Source organism: Oncorhynchus mykiss, chromosome 3 (assembly GCF_057628025.1).
Source record: "Oncorhynchus mykiss isolate SJ-2025 chromosome 3, ASM5762802v1, whole genome shotgun sequence".
NCBI classification, from domain to species: Eukaryota; Metazoa; Chordata; class Actinopteri; order Salmoniformes; family Salmonidae; genus Oncorhynchus; species Oncorhynchus mykiss.
In genome coordinates, this window is record NC_143024.1 from 11,685,895 (window position 1) to 11,700,072 (window position 14,178).

The 14,178-nt window shown below is 43.5% G+C and overlaps 2 protein-coding genes across 10 annotated transcripts in view; both read left to right on the forward strand.

Annotated features, from left to right (window-relative positions):
- The first annotated feature begins 21 nt into the window (after window positions 1-21).
- LOC110505995 (membrane-spanning 4-domains subfamily A member 4A) lies at window positions 22-4,367 on the forward strand. Its single transcript, XM_036936327.2, has 7 exons — window positions 22-649; window positions 1,141-1,303; window positions 1,481-1,579; window positions 1,832-1,888; window positions 2,024-2,131; window positions 2,373-2,489; window positions 3,673-4,367. Exons 2-7 carry the CDS (start codon window positions 1,145-1,147, stop codon window positions 3,700-3,702), a joined length of 570 nt encoding a protein of 189 aa, XP_036792222.2. The 5' UTR covers window positions 22-649; window positions 1,141-1,144; the 3' UTR covers window positions 3,703-4,367.
- Window positions 4,368-7,645: 3,278 nt separating this feature from the next.
- Window positions 7,646-14,178, forward strand: part of LOC149984354 (phosphatidylserine synthase 1) — a 31,417-nt gene continuing 24,884 nt past the window's right edge. For all 9 annotated transcript variants that reach the window (XR_016491969.1, XR_016491971.1, XR_016491972.1 and 6 more), the window contains exons 1-7: window positions 7,646-8,113; window positions 9,232-9,323; window positions 9,782-9,826; window positions 10,138-10,262; window positions 10,634-10,792; window positions 10,939-11,090; window positions 13,265-13,406. Coding sequence is in view for 3 of the 9 variants with exons in the window: in XM_090220766.1 (XP_090076892.1) it covers window positions 7,929-8,113; window positions 9,232-9,323; window positions 9,782-9,826; window positions 10,138-10,262; window positions 10,634-10,792; window positions 10,939-11,090; window positions 13,265-13,406 (900 nt within the window). In the remaining 6 variants the exon portion in view is untranslated. The remainder of the gene's footprint in view (window positions 8,114-9,231; window positions 9,324-9,781; window positions 9,827-10,137; window positions 10,263-10,633; window positions 10,793-10,938; window positions 11,091-13,264; window positions 13,407-14,178) is intronic.

Here is a 14,178-nt window from a genome sequence, read left to right on the forward strand (position 1 = left end):
TGGTGTGAAGCGCTCAGAAACACACTACAACACTTAATGAACTTTGTTGTATGTATAATGTTCAGTTTCTGAAGAAGTTTTCCACCCGTGAATTCAGTTCACCTTGTACCCGGAGCTCATCCACTCAGCTTGAGTGTTTTCAACAAACAGAATTTCTCTCAGTGCTCTCTCTCTCTGGTTCTCTCTCTCTCTCCCTCTCTGGTTCTCTCTCTCTCTCTGGTTCTCTCTCTCTCTCTCCCCCTCTCTGGATCTCTCTCTCTCTCCCCCTCTCTGGTTCTCTCTCTCTCTCCCCCTCTCTGGTTCTCTCTCTCTCCCCCCCTCTCTGGTTCTCTCTCTTTCTCCCCCTCTCTGGTTCTCTCTCTCTCTCCCCCTCTCTCTCACTCTCCCTCTGGTTCTCTCTCTCATTCTCTCTCTCTCTCTCATTCTCTGTCTCTCTCTCATTCTCTCTCTCTCTCTCCCTCTCTGGTTCTCTGTCTCTCTCTCTCTCTCCCTCTCTGGTTCTCTCTCTCTCTCTCTCTCTCTCTCTCTCTCTCTCTCTCTCTCTCTCTGTGCATGTGTATGAAAATGTCTTTGTCCATCACTTACCAGACCAGCGCAGACGCCCTCCAAGTGTGACTTCCTCCATAAAGTTAGAAACGAACAGCGGCAGGTTTGTAAACTTCATGAAACCTTGTTCTGCTATTACCTTCCATTATTCATGACGTGTTTCCATTTAATTACAATGTCCATAGAGTTATTACAACAGTTCATGGTTTATTTCAGCAACATTATTACGGTAGTTTTTATTGGTAACGTTACATTACAGTGTCCTCATCACATCAGTAGTGTTATTGTCTACATGATGTGTTAATAAAGGGAAAGTTCATATTCATCGTCTCCAGCACCACCCCAACATCAACATATGTGAAAATGGTGCGTTTCTATGTTCTGTAGTAAAAAAATATAGAGGAATATATGTGTTTCCAATGACATCATCATTGTGCATCGTGTGATTTTGACCAGTTGTGAGGAGGCATTGCCTACTAATTACCTATTAATGGTTGACTAATTATGTCATTGGAAGCACGTGTCTTCCTCTATATTCACTAAAGTAGTTTTTATTTTATTTTTCTCCCTTTTAATGAAATGTATTGTTCCCAGGTAAATGAAGTACACATTTCAGTCAGATGAGTGCATGGTCATCACTATACCTCTGGGCAGTCTCAGAGATGCTCCGGAGGGCCAGCTGATGCCTGAGAACTTCCACTGTGTCTTCAAAGATGTCTATAAGGTCTTCCTCAAGGGTCAGCCTAAAGCTCTGGGGGTACGAATGGCAAACATGTTCCTATACAGCCGATTAGAAATGTACTTCAGGCTAATCTGTGGATGATTAAAATACATTCCTGATGAGCAGAAGTTATGTTGAACATTTGGTATATGTTCATGTAAGGGCCAGATTCCGGGATATTTTCTCATCTGTCTGATTACATCTTCTTCTTAGGCGGCTCAGCTCATTGCTGGAGTCCTTGTCTTGATTCTGGGGCTACTGTTTGTCCAGCACAGCCCATTAGTTCTGATCTACACCGTGCCCAGTGTCCTGGTAAGAACCACTGCAATCAGCCCACAAAGTAGTTTGTGTCATCGTCAATTATTGGAATAGACACATGTTGATACAGCCGATGTTGGACCAAAGCTTTGTGTCGTCTCTATCCGTTATTCTCTCCTGTCGTCAGTGTGCATTGTGTGTGAAGTGTGAACTCTACAATGAGGATAATACATGTACTGTTGATTGAATTTGTCATCAGTCTCTCAAATAATGAAGGAACAAAAAAAACATATTTGTTTTATAAAGTTTGTTGCTGCCGGAATGCTGACCTATGCTGCAGGTCATTCTCCAAGTATGTGTGTGGTAAGTTCCAGCTTTACAAATATATCTACATTCAGTCATGGATCAAATATGAAATCATTGTAGATTATTATAAATTATTATGAAAATATTACACATCAAATATATCATAAACATGTTTTTCTCCACTACCAACAGACCAAACTGTCATTTTCCTTGAACATTGTCAGCTGTTTCTGGACAGTAGCTGCTGTTGTTCTCTGCACTCTCCCCGACTCTCACGGTTTCTACGGGGACCATCAAGAGGTTCCACAGTTAATTACTTAATTGTTTGTTTATTACATTGAATTAATTAATTAGTATTGATTTGTTAATGAGGTGGAATAGTACAAGCATTGAAATTATACTGAATTGTTTGTTTGCTTAGTAATTATGTGTAAATGTTCTCCACAAACAAAATACTAAACCACAGTAGCTTATCAACATCAAATGAAACCAGAAAAAATCATGTGTATTAAGTGTATTAAGTTACTATTCTCTTTGTCAGGTATTTTCTGGTATCAAATGGATGATTGTGGTTCTCCTGGTCATTGAACTGGTTGTTGCCATGGTGGCGATCTACTGGGAGAGTAAAGCAGTGTGCAGACAGCACTTCAACATTCTGGTGAGACTCTACTGTTTATTATACTGACTGGGCTGAACATTCTGGTGAGACTCTACTGTTTATTATACTGACTGGGATGAACATTCTGGTGAGACTCTACTGTTTATTATAGTGACTGGGCTGAACATTCTGGTGAGACTCTGTTTATTATACTGACTGGGCTAAACATTCTGGTGAGACTCTACTGTTTATTATAGTGACAGGGCTGAACAATCTGGTGAGACTCTACTGTTTATTATACTGACTGGGATGAACATTCTGGTGAGACTCTACTGTTTATTATACTGACTGGGATGAACATTCTGGTGAGACTCTACTGTTTATTATAGTGACTGGGCTGAACATTCTGGTGAGACTGTTTATTATACTGACTGGCCTGAACATTCTGGTGAGACTCTACTGTTTATTATAGTGACAGGGCTGAACATTCTGGTGAGACTCTGTTTATTATACTGACTGGGCTGAACATTCTGGTGAGACTCTACTGTTTATTATACTGACTGGGATGAACATTCTGGTGAGACGCTACTGTTTATTATAGTGACTGGGCTGAACATTCTGGTGAGACTCTGTTTATTATACTGACTGGGCTGAACATTCTGGTGAGACTCTACTGTTTATTATACTGACTGGGCTGAACATTCTGGTGAGACTACTGTTTATTATACTGACTGGGATGAACATTCTGGTGAGACTCTACTGTTTATTATACTGACTGGGCTGAACATTCTGGTGAGACTCTACTGTTTATTATACTGACTGGGCTGAACATTCTGGTGAGACTCTACTGTTTATTATACTGACTGGGATGAACATTCTGGTGAGACTCTACTGTTTATTATACTGACTGGGCTGAACATTCATGTGAGACTCTACTGTTTATTATAGTGACTGGGCTGAACATTCTGGTGAGACTCTACTGTTTATTATACTCACTGGGATGAACATTCATGTGATATGTTATACATTTATTATACTTATTATACTTTATTATTATTATACTTTATTATGTACATTTAATTAAATATATACTTATTTATCGCGACAAGTGTATTTACTGAGTGGGACACACTGCATAACTAAGCAACACATTCCTTGCAGGGCTCACTCAAAAAACAGACATGGGTCTCAAAGATAACTTCCTGTGTGGTTAAATAAATAAATGTGCAATGTTTCTTTCTAGCCCATGGTCACCCTGAAGCAAGAGGTATGAACCTGAAGGACTGGCAGCAAACAACAAATAACTAAGTGAAATAATGATTCATCTTGTATGCCATTTGTTTTACTTGTGCCAATTCACAAGTCACAATTTACGGACCTCCCGGTCGCGGCCGGTTTACAACAGAGCCTGGGCGCGAACCCAGGGTCTCTGGTGGCACAGCTGGCGCTGCAGTACAGCGCCCTTAACCACTGCGCCACCCGGGAAAATAGTGATATTTTGACACTGTCTCAAAAGTGCAAATAAGGAAATGAAATACAGAATATAATTTAGAAATACGGGTTCTTCTACTGAGAAATAGTAATAACGTTGCATACATTTTTTTGTAGCAGTTTGTCAAAGAGAAAGCTAATTATCATGACAGATGTTTTACTTACAATTGCATTATGCAATATGACATTTGAAAATGTAGGTTATATTTTAATCTGACTTGTATCTGATTTAAATGAATTTAAACATGTATTGTTTAATGTCTTCTTGTTGTAACAATAGACGTGTAATTTCGTTCCTTCCTGGTCACGTTGTCATGATAATACAGCTATATTTTATGCACCAAAGCGAACAGAATATTTTCCAACTAACTCTAGGATTTATTAAACTACAAACGATCACCAATGAATTGCAAGATCAAAAAATAAAAAGAAATACATCATTTTTAATTGAATATACAGTATATATTTTATGTTTTAAGGCATTTTATTTTGGTGAGACTGAGAAGTAAATTAGCTCTCAGAGAGGAACTATTTATTTCGACATAATTGAGGTTTGTTTTAACAGAGGTCTAGGGTCTAGGCTTGATGTGCTGATGCTGTGTCACCTACACCACACTGCCCAGAATGGCGAATGAGAAGCACAACACTCAGGCCTCTGGGGAGTTAGCAGGGTGCATGTGAGGTTCCACAAAAGAGAAGTTTCAAAACAGCTCAAACCCCAACACATTGACTCTGTACCTGTACCCTTTGTATATAGCCTCGCTACTGTTACTTTACTGCTGCTCTTTAATTATTTCTTACTTTTCTTTTCACTTATCTATTTTTTTCTTAACACTTTTTCTTAACACTTTTTCTTAAAACGGCATTATCTACATCAAATAAAATGTATTTATATAGCCCTTCTTACATCAGCTGATATAACAAAGTGCTGTACAGAAACCCAGCCTAAAACCCCAAACAGCAAGCAATGCAGGTGTAGAAGCACGAATACTTCTGTTGTATTTTTTCGCATGTGACAAATACAATTTGATTTGATGTTTGTAATTGTTAAGGACGGGGTAGCTTTTCAGGATACAAAATACATGGAATGGAGCTAAGCACAGGCAACATCCCAGAGCTAATCAGTAAAGTCAGAGCTAGTAGGGGAAAGTCAAGTGTTTGTTCACGAAATACATTTTTGGGGGGCGGAGGGGGGGCGCTGTGGGATTATTTAAGATACTCTGTGAAGAGATAGGGTTTCAGATGTTTTCAGAAGATGGGCAGGGACTCTGCTGTCCTAACTTCAAGGGGAAGCTGGTTCTACCATTGGGGTGGCAGGATAGAGAGGTGCTTTGACTGGGCTGAGACTATTTTGCCAGCAGCATACCACCCTGCATACCACCGCTGGCTTGCTTCTGAAGCTAAACAGGGTTGGTCCTGGTCAGTTCCTGGATGGGAGACCAGATGCTGCTGGAAGTGGTGTTGGAGGGCCAGTAGGAGGCACTCTTTCCCCTGGTCTAAAAAAATATCCCAATGCCCCAGGACACTGCCCTGTGTGGGGTGCAGTCTTTCATATGTGATGTTAAATGGGTGTCCAGACTCTCTGAGGTCATTAAAGATCCCATGGCACTTATACTAAGAGTAGGGGTGTTAACCTCGGTGTCCTGGCTAAATTCCCAATCTGTCCCTCAAACCATCACGGTCACCTAATAATCCCCAGTTTACAATTGGCTCATTCACCCCACTCCTCTCCCCTGTAACTATTCCCCAGGTTGTTGCTGCAAATGAGAACATGTTCTCAGTCAATTTACCTGGTAAAAGAACAGATAAATAATTGTTGTTTTGTTTCTGATAGGCTTTATCAAGCCCTAAAAGTCACCACTTGAGGGTGTCAGAGGCACAGAAATAGATAACATTAGGCTATGTGCAAAAATACCAGACTGTGAGGCAATAGAGTCATTATGATGTTTAGTTGGTAAACAAGAGACCATTAGTCCGGTTGACAGTAGACAGTAGTGATGGGGGAAATAATCGACACAGGTATATATCAGGATATTCTTTTTGACAATATATCGTATCATTTTGACATTTTTGCAATATTATTTTTGCTCTTGTTGTCTGTACCTGCTCCAAAACTACAGTATTTATCCTTCATAGCTTGTTCTCCGTCTTCTTTTTAAATAGGGAGCCAGTTGGTTTTCAGCACTTTTATTTCCATGACTGATCAAAACGTGTTTTTCTCATGGATCTTTGTAATTTTAATTGTACCTTTATTTAACTAGGCAAGCCAGTTAAGAACACATTCTTATTTATGGGGACAGGGCAGGGCTCCAAATATATATGTATATTTAGGACAAAACACACATCAAGACAAGAGAGACAACACAACACTACTGTACATAAAGAGATACCTAAGACAACAACATAGCAAGGCAGCAACACATGACAACACAGCATGGTAGCAACACAACATGACAACAACATGGTAGTAACACAACATGACAACAACATGGTAGCAACACAACATGACAACAACATGGTAGCAACACAACATGACAACAATATGGTAGCAACACAACATTACAACAATATGGTAGCAACACAACATGACAACAACATGGTAGCAACACAACATGACAACAATATGGTAGCAACACAATATGACAACAACATGGTAGCAACACAACATGACAACAACATGGTAGCAACACAACATGACAACAATATGGTAGCAACACAACATGACAACAACATGGTAGCAACACAACATGACAACAACATGGTAGCAACACAACTTGACAACAACATGGTAGCAACACAACTTGACAACAATATGGTAGCAACACAACATGACAACAATATGGTAGCAACACAACATGACAACAATATGGTAGCAACACAACATGACAACAACATGGTGGCAACACAACATGGTAGCAGCACAAAACATGGTACAGACATATTGTATCACAGACAACAGCATATGGTGAGCAATATGTTTGGTATGAAAATAAACAGAGAGAGTCACACATTCTATGTATAAATTCACAGTAATGTATTGGGTAAAACACCAACGTTTCTGCCTCACTGTGCCTTCTTCAGGGTGACCAAAACGTTGGTGTTTTACCCAATAAATGACTGGGAGTTTATATATAGAGTGTGACTATCTTTCTTTGTTTTTATAGCTTACAGTTTCTTTGCACTTAGTCAGCACCTCTACACCAAATCATTGTTCTGGGTGTTCGCACCAAAGTTATCGTGATAATATCTAATCGTGACATCCCTGGCGATTCCCAGACTTAGTGGACAGTAGAATAACGTTGTTTTATTCCATTATGTTCTATTCTATTATTATAATGTCCATACTGATGGTTTTTCATACATTATGTGAAGCCCTTACAGAGAATGATAATGATATCCATTTTACTAATGCATTTTCATAATGCAGTGATTTGACGACGATCTCTCCCACTTTTCAGATAACTAATGTAGGTTAGGAATAATGTAGGTTAGGACACTCATGACATCAATGCTTGTGGTTGGAAAATATTCATATTACTCTTTACCCTCCTGTGACATGAACGTAAATAACCTCACGCGGTGTGGAACTGACCTTGGTTTACCCATAGAAATATAATCCATTCTATTTATGTGGGTTTGCCTTGGTGGTTTACAAACGTTAAGAAAATAGCGCGTGACTGATCTCATAAACTGAACCCTTCGACTTTCCATAGTGGCACTCCCCTAGACTTACAAACCAATCAAAAAAATCGAGAGTTTATTTTCCCCTAAAACGTTTCAGTAAATTTAACCCGTGATGTTCGCACTCGCAAGAAGGCAGCAGTTCATTCTTGACTCTGTTTTTCTTTAGGTTGTGCTGTTGCGCACATATTTAACGGACGAGCGTCTGGTCGTTTTAGTCTTTACTAGTGGACAACATGAATCATTCATTTCGCTGAACGTCTAAATGTCAATCTAAAGGAGCCCGCAGGAGGTGAAGCGGATTCCTCTGGTCACGCTCCCGCAATTATGGCGTCCGGATATGGGTACGAATCGCGGACTATAGGCAAAGATGATGTGAACTACAGGATGCATTTCCGTATGATCAACGAGCAGCAAGTGGAGGATATTACACTGGACTTTTTCTATAAGCCGCACACAATAACACTGTTAACATGCACAGTGCTCAGCTTGATGTATTTCGCATTTACAAGGTAAGTAGAGTGCCTAGCCAGTTAACTACTACCGGTAGTTAACATTAGCTAGCTATATGCTAACGATATTGACTGGGCCAACTGCCAGAGCAGCTAAGTGTTTGTTTATGCAGTCAAAAAGTAATTACGTTCGCTAGTATTTCAGACAATTGACATGTGTAACTAAGGTCTTTCGATTAAGTAGTTAGCTAGCTTAAGTTCTCTGGTGCGGGACTGACCATCTGGCTCCTCGCTCTCGTCTCTAATGAAGGAGAATGTTTAATTTGTTTGGTTTCGATGTAGCAAGTGGGCTGATTATTTGTAGCTACATTGTGTCTACGTGCCACGTTTGTATCTTTTCTATACCGTGGGGAAGGATCTCCCTTCCTGGTTGCTGGTGGTCCATTTTTATCTGCAAGATGCATCTAGCCGTTTCTTACATCATGGGTGCGTTCAGTTCGATTGAACATTTGCTACGTTGCGGAACCGTTTGCATTGAACGTTCTTGAACAGTCTTTGAGGTACCTTTGCGCCGTTTGTTGGGTGTGGCAGGCTGTGGTTGAAGCAACGAGTTACGTATTTAAAGGAGAGCGGTGCATTTTGAACTCGCAACCCAACCTCTCCCGGTTTTCAACTGGTCGTTCGTACAGCACCGTTTCCACTACGTTTTTGCGTACTGAACGCAGCCCATGATGTACAGCTTGGCTGTGTCCAAATGGCATCCTATTCCATATAGCGCCCTGGTCAAAAGTATTTCACTATGTGGAATGGGGTGCCATTAGGGACATATCCCTTATCTGCTGCTCTCATCAAGAGTGGTTTATCCTCAATAACCAAATGGAATGGGGGGGGGGGGGGGGGGGGGGGGGGGGTGGTGTGTCAGGAGTAGGTCAACCAGCACTGATGAGTGAATTATAATATCATTTCAGCCCTCTCACTGGTCTTTCATAAGTGTGATTGAAGGAGAGCACTGTACAGCAGGCTATGTGGGGACAGAGGTGGGAGTAGAATTTGGGTTTCAAACCCACCTGTCCAATCAGTGCATCAGTTTTAGAACTGTTTTCATCTCACTGACTCTGAAATGTCATAATGCTGGTTTTGGTTTCGTGTTAATAATCCTTGCCTTTTTGTTATGTTAGGGATGAGACAAACGAAGACGCCAACTTGTGGGTGGGCCTCATCCTGGTCCTCTCCTTCTTCCTGGTCATCAGTGTTCTGGCCTTCCCTAACGGTAAGGACAAGGTTGTATAAGTTGCTTCTGACATCAAATGGCACCTTTTTCCCCTATATAGTGCACTACTTCAGACCTGGGCTCTGGTCAAAAGTAGTGCACTATATAGGGAATAGGGTGCTAGTGTAACCGCTGTGAAATGGCTAGCTAGTGCGCGGTAGTAGCGTTTGAAACGGTGATGTCACTCGCTCTGAGATCTTGAAGTAGTTGTTTCCCTTACTCTGCAAGGGCCGTGGCTTGGTGGGTAACGATGCTTCGAGGGTGACTGTTGTCTGTGTTCATAAAACGTTGTATGTGTCAGACATCTCTACGTGTCAGACATCTCTACGTGTCAGACATCTCTACGTGTCAGACATCTCTACGTGTCAGACATCTCTACGTGTCATTGTACACCAGCCTTGTAACTCTTAAGTGTGGCTGAAGTTGTTGATTCAATATTTTGACACTTCTCTCTCTAGGACCATTTACCAGACCACATCCGGCGATATGGCGAATAGTTTTTGGTAAGTGACAAATATAACAATCCCTTTTTTTGTATAGGCCTAGCTTCCATTCCAGTTCACTTTGAATGAGTTTAACCATGAATTATCCACCCAATTCATGAGAGTTGGTAATCTCTCTAGGTTTCTTTATAGGTTCCTTCCTTCTAGGGAGTGTTTCCTGGATATTGTGCTTCTACTTCAGTTGCTCTTTGGGGTTTAGGCCTACTTTCTGACAACTGTTGATGTAAAAAGGGCTTTCTAAATTGCTGAAACCAGTTCAGCCCTGATTGAATGAGATTCCGCCTAATCTGTTATTGCTCTGTTATGGTCAGGTCTGAGTGTGCTGTACTTCCTGTTCCTGGTGTTCATCATCTTCCTAAACTGGGAGCAGGTGAAGAACGTCATGTACTGGCTGGACCCCAACCTGCGCTACGCCACCCGGGAGGCTGACATCATGGTGAGTAAGCAGCAGCCTTGCTCTCCTATCAGTCTCTCTGGTTGCTTCCCAACTCACCCTGTTCCCTATGGAGTGCACTACTTTTCACAGTCTCTTGGTTAGCACATTGACCTCGGCTACTTCCTGATTCTCCACCTGAGGTGCACACTTCCCGGCATGCCTTTTAACAATTGTGAAACTCCCTCCAGCCAATTCTTACACCAATCCAATGCTTTTAATCCATGATGGGAAGTGTGTAAGTCCACACTTTGGGGGAAAAGGGTGGAGAAACAGGATACAGCCCTCTTCTAGCATCAACACTCACTTCCTCGTGCTCTTGTTCTGATTGGCTAGTGTTGATGTCGTCTCTGGCCGCTGTGCTCTGCTTGTAGGAGTATGCAGTGAACTGTCACGTGATCACCTGGGAGCGAATCCTGAGCCACTTTGACATATTCGCCTTCAGTCACTTCTGGGGCTGGGGCATGAAGGCCCTGCTCATCCGCAGCTACGGCCTCTGTTGGACCATCAGCATCACCTGGGAGCTCACTGAGGTACACACACACACACCACAAAGCACGAACACACACAAACACCAAATGTCAGAACATTTGGTTAGGAGAGTGTCAGAGAAGGAGTTTAGGAGAGGTATAAATGATTACTCTTCCTCTCCCTATTTTCCTCATCCTCTCCTCCTCAGCTGTTCTTCATGCACCTGCTGCCTAACTTTGCTGAGTGCTGGTGGGACCAGCTGATCCTGGACATCCTGTTGTGTAATGGAGGAGGCATCTGGATGGGTATGACTGTCTGTCGCTTCCTGGAGATGAGGACCTACCACTGGGCCTCCATCAAGTAGGTACCCCATAACCCTACCACTGGGCCTCCATCAAGTAGGTAGCCCATAACCCTACCACTGGGCCTCCATCAAGTAGGTACCCCATAACCCTACCACTGGGCCTCCATCAAGTAGGTACCCCATAACCCTATCACTGGGCCTCCATCAAGTAGGTACCCATAACCCTGTCATTGGGCCTCCATCAAGTAGGTACCCATAACCCTACCACTGGGCCTCCATCAAGCAGGTACCCATAACCCTACCACTGGGCCTCCATCAAGCAGGTACCCATAACCCTGTCATTGGGCCTCCATCAAGTAGGTACCCATAACCCTACCACTGGGCCTCCATCAAGCAGGTACCCATAACCCTACCACTGGGCCTCCATCAAGCAGGTACCCATAACCCTGTCATTGGGCCTCCATCAAGTAGGTACCCATAACCCTAACCCTATCACTGGGCCTCCATCAAGCAGCTACCCATAACCCTAACCCTACTACTGGGCCTCCACCAGGTACACAAAAGTATATGGACACCTGCTCATCAAACATCTCATTCCAAAATCATGGGCATAAAAATTTAGTTAGCGCCCCCCTCCCCCTTTTCTGCAAATAACAGCCTCCACAATTCTGAGAAGGCTTTCCACTAGATGTTGGAACATTGCTGTGGGGACTTGCTTCCATTCAGCCATGAGCATTAGTGGGGTCGGGGGCCATTGCTGAAACAGGAAAGGGCCTTTCCCAAACGTTATCCACAAAGTTAGTAGCACAGAGTCATCTAGCATGTTATTGTATGCTGTAGCTTTAAGATTTCCCTTCACTGGAACTAAGAGGCCTAGCCCGAACCATTAAAAAAACAGACCCAAACCATTATTCTGTGAAACCCAGATTCTTCCATCTTACTGCCAGATGGTGAAGCGTGATTCATCACTCCAGAGAACACGTTTCCACTTTTCCAGAGTCCAATGGTGGATCGCCTTACACCACTCTAGCCGAAGCTTGGCATTGCGCATGGTGATCTTAGGTTTGTGTGCGGCAGCTCGGCCATGGAAACCCATTTCAGGAAGCTCGCGACGAACAGTTCTTGTGCTGACGTTGCTTCCAGAGGCAGTTTGGAACTCGTTGTCAGTGTTGAAACCAAGGACAGACAATTTTTATGCGCTTCAGCACTCGACGGTCCTGTTCTGTGAGCTTGTGTGGCCTACCACTTCACGACTGAGCTGTTGTTGCTCCAAGATGTTTCCACTTCACAATAACAGCTCTTACAGTTGACCGGGGCAGCTCTAGCAGGGCAAAAATGTGATGAACTGACTTGTTGGAAAGGTGGCATCTTATGACGGTGCCACGTTGATAGTCACTGAGCTCTTCAGTACGGGCTATTCTACTGCCAATGTGTGTCTATGGAGATTGCATGGCTGTATGCTAGATTTTATATACAGGTCAGCAAACGGGTGTAGCTGAAAATACCGAACCTGCTAATATGAAGGGGTGTCCACATACTTTTGGCTCTGTAGTGTAGGTCCTCCTAGCCCTACCACTGGGCCTCCAGCATGTAGGTCCTCCTAGCCCTACCACTGGGCCTCCAGCATGTAGGTCCTCCTAGCCCTACCACTGGGCCTCCAGCATGTAGGTCCTCCTAGCCCTACCACTGGGCCTCCAGCATGTAGGTCCTCAGCCCTACCACTGGGCCTCCAGCATGTAGGTCCCCTCCCTCCCTCGCTTTACTGGCTGTGTCACAATTGGCACCCTTTTCCCTGTAAAGAGCAGTTATTTTGACCAGGCCCCATGGGGCTCTGCAATAGCGTCCTGTCCAGGGGGTGTACTTGTTGGTCAAGCCGCCTCGCGCTACCTAAACAGGAGATCTGTTTCTGGCTCAGACAAGGCTACTTACTTTCTCTAGGGAATTGAGTGACATTTGTTCACGTCTCAGAAACAAAACCGTAGGGAAATTGACTTCCTACATTTTTACATTGACCTTTTTAGTCATTTATCAGACTTTCTGATCCAGAGGCACTTACAGTTTAGCTTTCGTTTAGTATTATCAGGCCCGTTGCCCGGTAACGAGATGGCCTTGAATGATTTATGTAATGGCATTGTTTTCATAGTTAGCTGTGTGTTACTTATCTTATTGAATGTCTATTCACAAGCCTTGTTAACTCTTCTGCCGTGTGTGTGTGTCTCTACCTGTCCAGGGACATCCACACCACGACAGGGAAGATCAAACGTGCTGCGCTCCAGTTCACCCCGGCTAGCTGGACCTACGTCCGCTGGTTTGACCCCAAGTCTTCCCTGCAGCGCGTCACCGGGGTCTACCTCTTCATGATCATCTGGCAGGTATGTTCCTGGTTTCAAACGTACAACTGTCATTCTATTTCTAATGTACCCATGTCCAATAACACCCTATAGTGCACTACTTTAGGGCCCTGGTCAAAGTCTGACCTGACAGCACTAGGTATATGGGGAGTTCTGGCCTGACAGGGGTTAGCTGTTAGCACGAGGTATATGGGGAGTTCTGGCCTGACAGGGGTTAGCTGTTAGCACTAGGTATATGGGGAGTTCTGGCCTGACAGGGGTTAGCTGTTAGCACTAGGTATATGGGGAGTTCTGGCCTGACAGGGGTTAGCTGTTAGCACTAGGTATACGGGGAGATCTGGCCTGACAGGGGTTAGCTGTTAGCACGAGGTATATGCAGAGTTCTGGCATGACAGGGGTTAGCTGTTAGCATGAGGTATATGCAGAGTTCTGGCCTGACAGGGGTTAGCTGTTAGCACGAGGTATACGGGGAGTTCTGGCCTGACAGGGGTTAGCTGTTAGCACTAGGTATATGGGGAGTTCTGGCCTGACAGGGGTTAGTGGTTAGCACTAGGTATGTGGGGAGTTCTGGCCTGACAGGGATTAGCTGTTAGCACTAGGTATATGGGGAGTTCTGGCCTGACAGGGATTAGCTGTTAGCACTAGGTATATGGGGAGTTCTGGCCTGACAGGGGTTAGCTGTTAGCACTAAGTATATGGGGAGTTCTGGCCTGACAGGGGTTAGTGGTTAGCACTAGGTATGTGGGGAATTCTGGCCTGACAGGGATTAGCTGTTAGCACTAGGTATATGGGG